Below are 14,031 nucleotides of genomic sequence, written 5' to 3' on the forward strand. Positions count from 1 at the left end.
TCACTTGCAGCATTGATCTAACTAAATGAAGGAGGCAATAGCTATATTATGGGTTTCTTTGTGCCTCTGACAGGACGCTGTGAGTCATAAGCTTTTTAGAGTGCTGAACTGTTGGTGTAGCTGTCCACTCAACCCCTTGCACACCTTTCCGAACAGCTAGTTATTCCTGTGCGTTGGGCCATCCAGCAGTTGACCCAGAAGTCCTGACAAACCTGTCTAAAGGTAAAGGTAGTCCCCTGTGCAAGCACCAGTTGTTTCCAACTCTGAGGTGATGTTGCATCATGACTTTTTTGAAGCAGACTTTTTATGGGGTTGTTTGCTATTGCCTTCTCCAGTCATCTGCACTCCCCCCCCAGCAAGCTGGGTACTCATTTTACCGACCTCGGAAAGATGGAAGGCTGAGTCAACCTTGAGTCGGCTACCTGAACCCAGACAGTTTTACTAGAAAGACTGCCAAGTTTCTGGATAAGAATTTTTCCCCTTCCATGCATCAGCTACGGATGTCTGTGTACTGAAACTTCTGTCTGTTCACATTCACTGTTACTGATTGGAGCCAAGAGTGTGCATTGGAGCCAGTGAGTGTGCTTTTAAACTACTAAATGTAGGACATGGATAAATGGGGCCTTAAAAGCATAGGGATTGCTTAATTTAATACCACTGTTTTACAGATCTGATAGTTTAAGTGCAACATCCCATTAAATGACAACAATAACAACAACACTAATGTCCTGTTGGGGCAATTTAGTTGCAGTTCTGTGCATTAAAACCTATTTCTGAAAACTGTTTGTTTTAAATTTTTAATTTTTGTGTGATCACAGATACTACACACATTGGTTTCCTTTTAATAATATAGTGTATCAAGCTGGAGCATTCTGTCTATTACCTTACATATTAAAATCCACATATCCAAAAAGACTGGTGTCTCTTTTTTCATACATTATATTCTTGTTACTGAGACAGCCAAATATTATGGGGCATTCAGCTTAGTTTTTTGAGTCCATAGAGGATTCAAGCACCCACTTCCTTTACTTATTGTTTCCTGCAAGTGCCTTCCTACCCTTCACAATATTAACAAATTCAGGTTGGGACCTGTCATGAGCCCTGATGAAGAGGAGCTGGAAGGGTTAACAGACCTGGAAGAGTTGCCAGCCAATTCCTCAGCTGAACAAACAGCAGCTGGCCCATCAATCACTCTCCAGGCACCAGTGTCGGCTGTTGATCAGTCTTCTCCAAGCTCTCCTCCTCCCATCTCAAGAGTTCGAAGCAGGCTCCGGAAAGAACTTTCAGAGCAACGACATGAGGCACACCGATGCTTCAGATCTCTCAGCCCTGAGTTCTAGCAAAGTCACTGCCACCCAGGGAGCAGGCTTTTTGAGACTCCCATATAGCTCCCACCCAGGACCTGGTAACCTTGTGGAAACAACAAGTCTATTCTCTGGCTTGCATCCATGCTCCTTCCTGATTTCTGATCCTGACCTGCTTGATTTCCTTGGCACCCTGACCTTTTGGCTTTTGGACATTGACTTCTGATTCCGGTTTGTGATTCTGCATTGGTGACCTGGCTCCTGCTTGACTTCCTGGACTTTGACCTTGGACTGGCTTTGGACTCCTGCCTGCCTGCATCCTGAGAACATGACAGGACCTGCCATGATGATGGTTCCTTCTGATCTCTGTAGCAACCACAAGAATTGCCTCATCACTTTCAAAAGTTACTGCCTTTCTCATTAGAGTCTGCAGAGAAAAAATGAGATATTTACCCAAGGATTAATTTTAGCTTTGCATATAAAAAAATTAATAAATGCATGTACTACACAAGGAGCAAATAGTTTGGGGGAGCTTTGATATTTTAAAAATACACCTAGCTCTTCCACCAATTGCGGATTTTGTGTGCAGAGGAATTTATGAAGCATCTTTTTACTGTAACATCCCAGAAGGACTATTAATAAGTATATCAGGTGTTTCATTGTGGTAGCAGTAAGTTACTAGTGGCCCATGAGACAAATCAGACCCTCAGCAAGATCTCCCTGCCTCTCATACCATTCTGGTGGCTAAAAGGATCCCCAGGCAAATTCTCATGGGTTCCTTCAGAAGGAAAGGTGTCATAAGTATAGCTGAACCAACCATACCAAGTTCCTACCAGGAAGCAATCATGTGAGTTTTAATATTCAGCTTCATCTAGTTATGAAATATTGTTGTAACTTGACAAGTTTTGTAAAGAGAAGAAATCAGCAAAGCCCTTTGGTTTAAAATGTTCTGAAGTTCTTTAATAGTGATTTCCCGTGCTAGAAGTCAGTGACTGCAAGAAATCAAATGTCATATGCTTGAACTACAATTCATGTAAACATTCTGAATGTTTAACATACTTCATAAGAACATAAGAGAAGCCATGTTAGATCAGGCCAATGGCCCATCCAGTCCAACACTTATTCTTGCTGCAACTTCTTAAAATAGGTGAGCATCATTGCTCCATAGTGTAGATAAAGGTGGAGGGTAAGGGGAAAGTGGCTACAAGTGAGTTTATGGCTGATTTGAACTGGGATCTTGGTTCACATCTCCTTCTTTTAACAATTATGCTTAATTAGAGTATATTCCTAGAAGTTGCAGGTACTCTTCAGAAATGACTGCTCAAATTCATTTTTGTTTTTCATGTTCTTCTATTTAGCTTTTACTAACTCACGATCAGCACAGTTGGGAAGGATGTTACCAAACCAGAATTTACCACTTGACATCACTTTGCAAAACTCATCAGGTGCTGGATCTTTCCCACCCATAAGAAACAACAGTCCATATTCAGTGATACCTCAGCCCGGAATGATGGGCAATCAAGGAATGATGGGAAATCAAGGAAATCTAGGGAACAGTAGCCCAGGTGAGGAATACTATCCTTCATTATGTTCTTCATAACATGCTCAGTGATTTCATGGATGGATCTTGGTTTCTAAACAGTGACACTCTGAAAAATAAAAGTATAGGATGAGAGATGGAATTAAGCAGCAGTAAGCTGGCATCAGAGATACCAGATCTGGGTGGACTAGCACTTCAGGCAACTAGAGCCTAATTCTGTGTTCATTTATTTGAAAGAAAGTTCCCCTGAGAAACTGCACATAGAATTGCCATAGGCTGTGATCCTAAGCACGTGTTCTTGGACCTGTCCCACTATAATCATTGGGATTTATTCTGAGTAGTTCATTGTGCTGATAATTCTCTCCAAAACATTTTTAAAATCTTCTGCAACGTAGTGGATAATTAAAGTCTCACAAATATTGTTATCCACCATTATATTTATGATTAGGATAAAATCAGGTTCCTGGATTGTTGCTAAGATAGCACTTCCAGGCCACTGTGTACATTTCATATAGTTTATCTTAAGTGTTAGAAAGTATGTCATTACAGTGATCTAATTGAAACTAGATATTAATCTCTCTGTGTGCAGTTTCCAGGGTAGATAATTCATCACATATAAATGGTCATCTCATAATGTAATAACCTATCATCCATTCTTTCACCAAAAATATGCTAAAGGAAATAACTCTTGGTTTCTTACTATTTTGTCCTTTGTTGAACTGTCAGAACTGAATATAGAGCTCTTTCAAGGCACAATGTAATTGTGTGTGTGTGTGTGCTTTAATAGGGATGATGAGCAGTAATACTCCTCGGCCCACCTTGCCATCAAGCGACTGGGGAACCCAAGGTGCTGCTGTGAGGGTAACTTGTGCTACCACAACAAGTGCCATGAACAGGCCAATCCAAGGAGGCATGATACGTAACCCAACGTCCAGCCTTCCTGTGAGACCAAATAGTCTCCCTGGCCCAAGGCAGATACTTCAGTCTCAAGTCATGAATATTGGTAAGCCTTAGTCCAGTTACTGAGATGTTCTCCTTTCCATGGAATTTATATAATCAACTATAACAATAATGGCTGGTGATAGTCTGGTGTTCCCTCCTACCCTTTCCCAGGTGTACACATCTGCAACAGTTGAGGAAAGAATAGTAGTTAGCAAATGAGTTGTTGTGCATGAGGCAAGTTACACAGTGTAGTGCTTGTTACAGTGTGGGCAAAAGAGTAGAAGAATTTATTTTTCCCTTTTTACACCTTAAACAGATAAATAAAAGAGGTCAGCTCACCTTCCTAATGTAAGATAGGAAGGGATGTCTAGAATAGCCCACTGAACAGTCTTTTACCTGTTCTTCTTATTTCTGTCTTTCTTTCTCTGTCGCCTCACTCCGTCAGCAATGCCTAGAATTCTCTGTTGTTAAATAACAGTTATTTCATACTCAGCCAGTATTTCAGGACAGCAAGACACAGCTACAAAGGGATTTCCAATCCTGTCATTGGCTGGGGTTGCTGTGTGGGAGAACTTCAATAAATCTGTTACTCTTTAAGGTGCCACAAGACTCTTTTTTGTGTTCAATTGCTTAAGGCAGTCTCCCTCATTTGGACACTAAATACCATGGGGGTCAGAGAGGAGCAGTGGCAGTTGGGTAGAAATACCAAGGCAACTGCTATCACCTCTGATCATGAAAGTCTGTGTAGAAAAATTAAAATGAAAAAGTGGTCCTCAGGTTGCTAGACTCTGAGAACCACTGAAATAATAGGTGATGACCGTTTTAAATAGATGTAAATACAATTGCTCAGTTCAGTGTGGCTGCAGAACTATTGCATATAGCGGAGCTGGCATTATTTCAGAAATTTATTCTTATAGCTCTGTAAGTTTTCACTGGCAGTACCACCCAATTCAGTCTGTCTCAGATTCAGAGCTACAAGTAGGTTAGTTAGTCACGTATTACTTGAACTGGGCTTAAAGTAGTCCCAGTGCAAGTACCGTGAAGGGATTACTTTAGGAATAACAAGGTTCTGTTGGTCCACCTTTTTCTGCTTTGCACAGAATCTGTGTCAGACCATACAGGGTCTATGAGGCCTGCGCATGCTGCTCATGTCCCTAACCAGTCCAGCATCGTACCCCACACCACCAAAAAATAAATAAAATTCACGGATCCAAGTTTGCATTATTTGAACAATTGGGAGGGCTTGATGGGGATCTGGGAAGTGAGCTCAGGTTTCCCATTTACTGCAGTTCTGTTTGATATGATAAACACCCATGTATGCCTAGCAGGAAGGGAGAAATCAAGGTTTTGCTATGCCCTGTAGAGAACCCATTGTACCTAATGATATATCTGTGGTATAGTTGGATCAGGTCCTGACTGAATGAAATTCAGGGTTCTTAAATGGAAAAGTAGCCAATGAATTGATATTGTTACAGCATACAACAAAAATTATACAACTTTTAAAGTATTTTCAAACCTACCAGCACTCAGCATTCCTAGAGCTGGGATACTCACTTGGATCAATTTTTTATATAGTCTGCAACTGAGAACAAGCTTGAGGACCTGTTTATTCATAAGACTGTAGTTTAACAATTGTAAAATAGCTGAATGCTTAAGATCAAAGGATTATACATAGCCAGCCTTTCAGTGATATTGCCTTTTTGAAAGCTATATTGCTGATGTTAGCAATATTTTATGTGTAACTGTTTTTTCTCTCTTAGGAGCTTCTGAACTTGAAATGAACATGGGAGGTCCTCAGTATAGCCAACAGCAGGCTCCTCCAAATCAGACGGCTCCATGGCCAGATAGTATCTTGCCTATAGATCAGACATCTTTTAGTAATCAGAACCGGTAAGATTTTTAAAGAATATCCACAAGTTAGTATATGTTTGTACATAGAAGATAGGAGATAGGAGAGTATTATTTAATTTTATGCACTATCTCCAGTTCATTTTACCTATTTGCTGCAGCTTCTAGCTCATTTGCTAATTAGTTCAGTAGCTAATCAAGTTGCCTGTCCTTGGCCAGCATGGACTGTACAGAAATGGGATTAATTGACTGAGTGTGGCCACTCTTGAATAGACTTGCTTGGGAGTGGGGAATGTGTGCTGTTATTACCTTGGTAGGATGTGCTCTCCTACATTACCCCTTAAAGTACATTAACCAATCTAGGTTTGTTTGCAAATCAAAGTTCCAGTTGGAGCTGTGGCTAACCAAATCTATATGAAAACTGCATCAGTATGAATTCCTGTGTGTATTTATGTGTATACACATACATTTGTGGACAGAACACACTTCAGAATTCTTGTAAAATATGCTGGAAAAGCAAATCAGTGTGAAACAGGACTCTAGTATTTGAATTGGTAACTAACATCCTCAAAATGAACAGCTTTTAAGCAATTTTGCAGTTTTGGTGCAGAAGTAATATGCAATCACAGTTTTAAGTGAACTGATCATTGATACATGTTTTATTTGCTAGAACAAGTTGCAAGACACTTATTAGTAGTAATGTCTTATATAGTCTTTATTGCTCTTTTTATGGGTTTACTGTATTTTCTTAGTCATAAGAACCATATGCTCAAATACTGGTTGGTATAATTTCACGGGCAATGGTACAAACTAAGAGAATTCATTGCTGAATCATTGAAAATAACTTGTGGTGAATGCATCAGGGGAAATGGAGCTGTAGGTCTTTCACTCCTTGCTGTTTTCGCCTGTCTTCATTTTAATTCTTGGTAGCAAGGTATAATGTGGACATTTTCTATGTGCCCTGTTGGCCATCTTATTTAACCTACTTAAGATCAAGCAGGAAGAACAACACCCAGCTGCTTTTATTTGTTTATATCAATAAGGTTTCGGTTTTAATACGTTTGCTGACTTCAGTTTGTCTCCTGGCTCAAGGAGAGAAGCAGTTTCTTCACAAGGTTTACATGCACACAAGGTTTATACAATTAGGATGGTGCTATAAGCCTCCTTTCGTCAGTGTGGGGAGAGATAGGAACATACAGAATTGGTGTCCCTTTGAAAAATACTTGTCATCCCAATCATAATGCTTATTCCAGCAGTATTTCAGTACTGTTTATTTTGCACAGTGTGGAACTTTCTGACACTGTTCAAGATCACTCTGTATCATGTGATACATAATTTCTGATGCCTCGCTTTCTCTTTTGGAGCCAGGACTTCAGAAAGAGGATCATTCCATGAATTGTGCCATAGATTTATTTTAGCTAAATGACATTACAGTGTAGCCATTTTAATTCCATCACTGAAATTAAATAGAGGTGAATTACTCACTGAGTTCTTAACGGCAATATTGTCAGGGATAAATCCCGCAAAAAAATCCTTATTGTAATGTATTACGTGGGGGGGATTACATTATTTATCAGCTGCTTTTTGCTATTAGTTTATTCTTGGCAGCATAAAATTTAAAACCAAAACACTATTTTAAAACTGAAACAATAGCAAAAAAAATTATATGAACCATATAAAAGTAACACCAGGCCAGACAGGAGATTAACTTAAAGTCTTGGGTGAACAAGAAGAATTTAACTATACATGAGAGGAAATAAATGGGAACTCGGGTTGCTGCCGAAAAGCTTCAGGACGATGGTACAGTTTGCAGTAGAAATGAGGGAGGAAGAGGATGCCTGAACCTTTCTGATGCACTTTTGGCCTTGTATTCCCTTCATGGGTTCTGGACGCATTTGACATATGAAGAAAAATAGCTGTGGAGAGGTGGTCACAGGAGAAAAGGAGCAGGCAAGAGTGGAATTATAGTTCCTGTCTGCCTGTCCTCTCAGTAGATTGTCCCCCACCCTTTGCAGATATTTGAAATCTGGCAGCAGATTAGAACAACAAACATCTCAGAACATCTAGTTTGGCCCTAATCTATAGAGTCCACAGATGAGAAAATTCTGTTCTGTTCCTTCAATATGGTGAAGCAGTTGGTAGTTCATAAAGACAGTGCTGATGACAATTCAGCTATTTGCTTCATTCCAACTGTTTCATTATTATATAGTATGACCAGTGAATTTTAGCTTGTGGTGATCCAGTTCAGATGCAACAGCGAAACCAATGCTTCTTAACCTCAAACAGGCACACTACCCTCTTCTTTACTTTTGTCCCCTTACATTTTCTTTCTTTCCTTCATGTCCAACCATAGCTTGCCTTACATCAAAACCAGTAAGCTATGAGTAACGTCAAAACCAGTAAGCCAGAGAGACAGTTTGCTATAGCAGTTAAAAGCAGACTCTAATCTGGGAAAACCAGGTTTGATTTCCCCACTCCTCCACGTGCAGCTGTTGGTGTGACCTTGGGTCAGTCACAGTACCCTCAGAGCTATTCTCTTAAGAGCAGTTCTTGAAAGAGCTCTCTCAGCTTCACCTACCTCGCAGGTTGTCTGTTGTGGGGAGGGGAAGGGAAAGGAGATTGTAAGACGCTCTGAGATTCCAAGTAAAGGGTGAGGTATAAATCCAATCCTTCTTCTAAAAGTAGTCAAGGTTTGAGCATGATTTCCAGTTCTTGTTCATAGAGCAAATGTAAATCATTCTTTGCTGGCAAACTGGTTTGCCAGCAAAGGGAGGTAACTGGGGCATAGAAGGCAAGGAAAGAAGTACATGAGACCAAGACTTGCTAATACAACAGCAGGCCAGGGTTAGATTTTTTTACAATCAAGCCACTGTTTGTGATGCATTAGCACTTGATATAGATCAGGGGTATGCAACCTGTTTTTGACCCCAAGTGCTGATTTTTGTATAGCCCTACTGTAGGATGTTTCCTTCATCATACATTTGTTAGAATGCTTGTTCACACTGTTCTAATTAACCTAAAAGCCAAATCATGATTCCTTTGGGGAAGGGCTGCATGTTGGAATTAGCTCAGCAATTGACTTTTTAATTATATGTCAGTCTCCTGGCACCAGGGTGGCTTGGTTTCATCATCTCTTGATGATAAAGCATGTTTGATTTCACAATCTTACAACTTCATGTTGTTGGGAACAGTTAGTGATCTTCTGGTACAAAATGAAAGAAGTGTCAGTTTCGGTGTTCTTGATCTGATTATTGTTATCAGTAGTCATCCAGTTTGTTATAAAATTAAGTTGTCAGAATAGAATATGTTATTCTGGATAAGAACAATATTTATTGGTGCTAACTTTTACAGTGATTTAGCAATGTCATTTTCCAGACTGATAGAGCTTGGCTGCTAAGACCAGAATGTGATAAGGAGATAATGTGAGCTAAGATAAAGAAATAGCTACCTCTTTGCACTATCTGTAAAACTGTATTCCATTTTGTGGCAGTGGCAAGTTTAGGAAAAAGACTTTTATGTCTTGATGGGGCCAAAAGTGATGAATCTAGAAAGTTATATTCCCATGCTCTAGGCAGAGTCTATATGAGACATTTATTTCAGGTCAAAGAAATTTGCCCAACAGAATCCCAAAACATGGTCCCAAGTCCCAACATTTTGTTTGGGATTGTGGGAGCGATAATCCCAGAACTTGCTTACTGAATTGCATGCTTTCCTTTCCAGGCAGCCATTTGGAAGCTCTCCCGATGAATTGCTATGTCAGCATCCTGCATCAGAGTCTCCAAGCGATGAGGGAGCTCTTCTTGATCAGCTTTACATGGCACTGAGAAATTTTGATGGTCTTGAAGAAATTGACAGAGCTCTAGGAATACCAGAACTAGTCAGCCAGGTATTGGTAGTATTAAAACATTTCTGAAAATGTATCGTGGCATTTACTTATACTTTATTTGATTTATATCCTGCCCTCCCCACTGAAGCAGACTCAAGGCAGCTCACAATATAAAACCACAACAAACAATTAAAATCCATACATATTATAAAATTACACATTCAGTAATTAAAACAGTTGGAATAATTTCAGTTGTAACAAACATTTCCCTGATAAAGCTTCTACATGCTAACTGGATAATAATATTCTAAATATTATCCCATATATTAACATTGTGGAAGAAACTTCCATACTAAAGAGATCTTTTGTTTAGTCTGAGTGTGTCCTGCATTTAATCTTACTTCCAGTCCCAGAGTGCAGCATTTATTTAAGAGAGAGAGAGCGTGCACCCTTGTGTCCTGTTCAAGGCTGAGGTCCAGAAGTCAAAGCAGGAGGTTCTGGAGCCCACAGTACTGTATCCTGGAGGTTGTTCCAGTAAAGGCCAAAGTGAACTCTGAGTTCTTAAATATTACTGCAAGGAGGTGGAAATACCAGCCCCTCCCTTTCAGGACCAGGTTTCCAGCTGCAGGTAAAGCTGCCAGTCCAGGTTATGGCAGTAAAAGGGCTGAGGTGATTCAGGGCTTTGAGGGGTTGGTTGAGAGGAAACCTCTGATACAGCAGCAGGCTCTGGGGTGGAGGGATCAGGGCATTTCACAGAGTGAGAATGCTGACTCAGAGCCTTGGGACTGCTCCTGAAAGGCTGCTCAAGGTGACCAAACTGCTGCCTCCTGCAATGGGGTACCCAGCTGCCTCCTCCTCTGAATTCCTCTGACAAGGAGTAGTCTATATCATGACACTTTAGCTACAACTTGACAACTGCCTGGACACTGCATTATGTTGTTATCACTTCTATCTTTTTACCCTGGGTGGGAAAGATGAATTGAATAACTGACAGCTTTAGAAACAGGCATCACTTAAGATGGGTGGAGCAGGACTGTCACCTCTCTCCATGCCAGGAGAAATTGGGAAATAATCCAGCTCATGAGCAATTCTTCCAAAAATTCCACTGCTGAGGAACTCCATCATAATAGAAGGTAGTTAATCTTATTAGCACAGCAGAAGATGTATAGTTAAGATCCATCTCAGTAAATGGATACAGACAATGCTTCAGACTAGGCAAACAGGCATTATAGAGGCTGCATTTAGCTGCATCTGGGAGAAATGTAACCCTGCATGTTCTGTACCACACTTGGCCATGTGTTTCCTGTCTCAGATTAGGTATTAATAGGTTCATCTTTTTTTGACCTTCATACAGTCTGACATTGGAAACTGAGCAGACCTGCCAAACAAACTCTTTCAGTTTTCTGTCACACACAAGGCACCTAACCTTCCTCCCAAGCAAACCATTTTACCCTTTAGCATAAGGAGAGAAGGGATTATACTTGACGAGGTACATACCTTCCCTTCTCTGTCCTCTGGCACTGCACCAATCAGAAGCTTTTTGAAGACACAACTATAATTCTTTGGCACAGGGAACTTCCGGTGTGTGTTTATAGTTTCTCTATCGGCTTTGAATGGGGTTGTTACTAATCAATGTAGAATGAGTTGGAGAAAATAAACATTGCTACATAATGCAACCTATCTATAGTGCTTTATAAACACAAAAGTGCATAACACATCTATAAATGTTCATTGATTATATGTGTATGTGTGTATTTCTCAGCAGAGCCAAGCTGTAGATCCAGAGCCATTTTCAAGCCAGGAATCAAACATCATCCTAGAACAAAAGGCCCCTGTCTTCACACAGCAGTATGCCTCTCAGGCTCAGATGGCCCAAGGCAACTACACACCAATGCAAGATCCAAACTTCCATCCAATGGCCCAGAGACCAGGTTATGCTGCGCTACGTATGCAACCTAGACCAGGTCTGAGGCCTGCTGGCATAGTACAGAACCCACCAAATCAACTGAGGCTACAGCTGCAGCATAGACTTCAAGCACAGCAGGTATTTCATACTTTTATGCTTTCTGTCGTTGCTTTGGCCACCTTCCAACTTTACATAAATACAGTGGGCATAAATGGCTCTCCAGATATGTGATTTTACATATGAAATAAAGCCTGACTCTTTTCCTGACTCTACATATTCAGCTTCCTGTTCGATATCTTGGTGAGTTTAACTTGTTCAGAGCTGTAAGTGATCTTCAAATGTCCATTTGTATCATGAAGGTTGCAATCTGCTTACTTTTTTCCCAAATTCCTAGGAGTGAGGATTGCCACCTTCTGGAAAGGCAGGGAAATGGAAATTGGTCAGGGAAAATAAAAATTTGCACATTCAGGAATCCAGAAATCTCCAATCCTGGGATGTTCCTACTTGCCAGACCAACAAATCTACTATGTCTTGGTGACAGGCGAGTGTTTCTGTGAAAGACTACATTTGGAACTACATTTTGATGATGGCTTCTAAGAGGACAGTTTTTAAACAGGTGGCTAGATATCAAACTTCATGGCTGACTTCATTCCATGGCAGTCACCAGGTTATTGTAAAGTGTGCTACAAAACTTCTGACCTGTTTAACGTGGCAGGTGTGCAGCCTCATGTATCAGAAGAACCTGAAAATTAAATTGAGTCAGTAGTCCATTGCAATATGTTTTGGTTAAAAGCCAAGTACAAGTTCAGGTAATAGAAGCACAGAGGAAGAAGAGAAAACATCTGAAAACACTGAAAAAAACATGTTAAGGGTAAAGAAAAGTGAAAATAAATACCTGTATCACAAACCATTATGGCTGTCTGTGTAATCCAAGACATTAGGACAGCAGAGTACTTGTGGGTTTGGCAAAAGTGATGAAGATGACATTTAGCTCTTGCAACAAAATCAATGAGTTATTCAAGCAACTGTTCTCAGATACCCAAATAGCCAACAGTTTCCTCTTGGAAAAACAAAATAAATCTATGTTGTAGTTTTTGGTACTGCACCATATCTTTCTGACCTTCAATTAAAGCATCCAAAACAGTGCTTGAATATTTGTTACCTGTTTTGATGAAGCATTAAATGGTCATATGGATTTAGTGGTTCATTTTTAAATGAATACTGTCATAAGTTTTCTACACAGTACCTGACCAGTGTTCTCCTTCAGAATGCTACTGCTTAAGACCTTCACATGTTTCAAGACAGCATGTGTTTTCTTACCACTGCAAGTATCTGTGTTTTCCTGACTGGAAAAGAGAAGAATAATAATTTACTAACCTTGGAACATACAGCCTTCATTTTGTACATAGATCTTTTAAAACAGGATTGCATGCAGCGAACTGGGACCTGAATTCAGTCTTGTGCAGCATGTGTTATCTGTGCAAACATTTTCCAGCTTAGGCAAGCATTTTACACTGCTATGACTGTAAGTACATAATGTCCCCAGAAGTTTTGCCCTACTGGATGTTTGGAGAATATTGCACTATTTGACAACATTGAAAAGTATGTGGAAGAAGAAAAACTCCCAAACAGTAAACTTGCGAATTGCAAAAAAGCTGCTATTCAAGATCTGCTCATGAATTGCAAAATAGCTTTCATAAAAACAGTTGCTTGAGATGGTTGACTATTGCTACAAATGTTTCAAAGCAAAAAAACATTGACTTCTTTTTTTTATGAAGAGTTTCATGAGCTAATCAAAAAGCTAATGAACCATTGCATAAAATCAGAAAAGCTGCAAAAATTGTCTTGTGGTTCTCAATTATTAACAGTTGACATAAAATTCAACAGACGCAATCAAATTTTGCAGCAACAAAGCTCTTGAAAGAAACAAAGTGAACATAAGGTGGCCAAGTTTTACCTAGAATGCTGAAACATGTTAGTAGCCTTTGAAAATTGGCTCAGAGAAGTCCTCTGATGTTTCACATGGTTCTTGGCTTATCAGCATTAGATCCTAGTATTATTATACATAAGCCAAATATTGGAATAACTGAAACTGGAACTGTAGTAAAAGTTCTACATGCAGCAAATGGAATCTGTAATACAACTTCTGAAAAATCAAGGTAACAGTACAGTGCTTTAAGTGTGGCTGCCTACAATGAATTCAAAGCTCAGTTTCAAGTGTAGATGGCAAAACAAGATAATGAAGTTAGACTGGACACATTTTAACTGTATTTTGATGGCCAACAAGAATTTCTCAGACCTGAAGAACATTGTCAAAACATGCCTTAACTTGTCTCTTGGCAATGCTTCAGTTGAAAGTGTATCTTCAGTTAATAATTTGATAACGTTCATTAAGAATTTGGATTAAAAAAATTGTTTTTCAATGCTGTTCTGAGTTCAGCAACAGGAAGAAACTTGAGGGAACATGCAATATGCATGAGAATGCAAAGAAACAAACAAAAAACCCACAGAAAATAAGCCAAAATGGAAGAAGAAACAAATTGAACTGAAACTAAGCAAGCTGCAAAATAAAATGAGAAAATTATAGAAGTGAAAGCTGTGTATCTTTATTTAATCATTTTTGAAGAATACTTTATTTTCTAACTCATTATATTGCAGTTTCATA

The 14,031-nt window shown here is 39.6% G+C and overlaps 1 protein-coding gene across 5 annotated transcripts in view; it reads left to right on the forward strand.

The window, feature by feature from the left end:
• The window catches only part of NCOA2 (nuclear receptor coactivator 2), a 194,337-nt gene that overhangs the window by 167,382 nt on the left and 12,924 nt on the right, over window positions 1-14,031 (forward strand). For 3 of the 5 annotated variants that reach the window (XM_060243657.1, XM_060243660.1, XM_060243658.1), the window contains 5 exons: window positions 2,663-2,869; window positions 3,632-3,847; window positions 5,547-5,676; window positions 9,355-9,520; window positions 11,223-11,504. In XM_060243657.1, the coding sequence (XP_060099640.1) occupies window positions 2,663-2,869; window positions 3,632-3,847; window positions 5,547-5,676; window positions 9,355-9,520; window positions 11,223-11,504 (1,001 nt within the window). The remainder of the gene's footprint in view (window positions 1-2,662; window positions 2,870-3,631; window positions 3,848-5,546; window positions 5,677-9,354; window positions 9,521-11,222; window positions 11,505-14,031) is intronic. The other 2 variants (XM_060243659.1, XM_060243661.1) reach the window with 1 other exon arrangement.

The sequence above is a fragment of the Heteronotia binoei genome, chromosome 7 (assembly GCF_032191835.1).
Source record: "Heteronotia binoei isolate CCM8104 ecotype False Entrance Well chromosome 7, APGP_CSIRO_Hbin_v1, whole genome shotgun sequence".
NCBI lineage: Eukaryota > Metazoa > Chordata > Lepidosauria > Squamata > Gekkonidae > Heteronotia > Heteronotia binoei.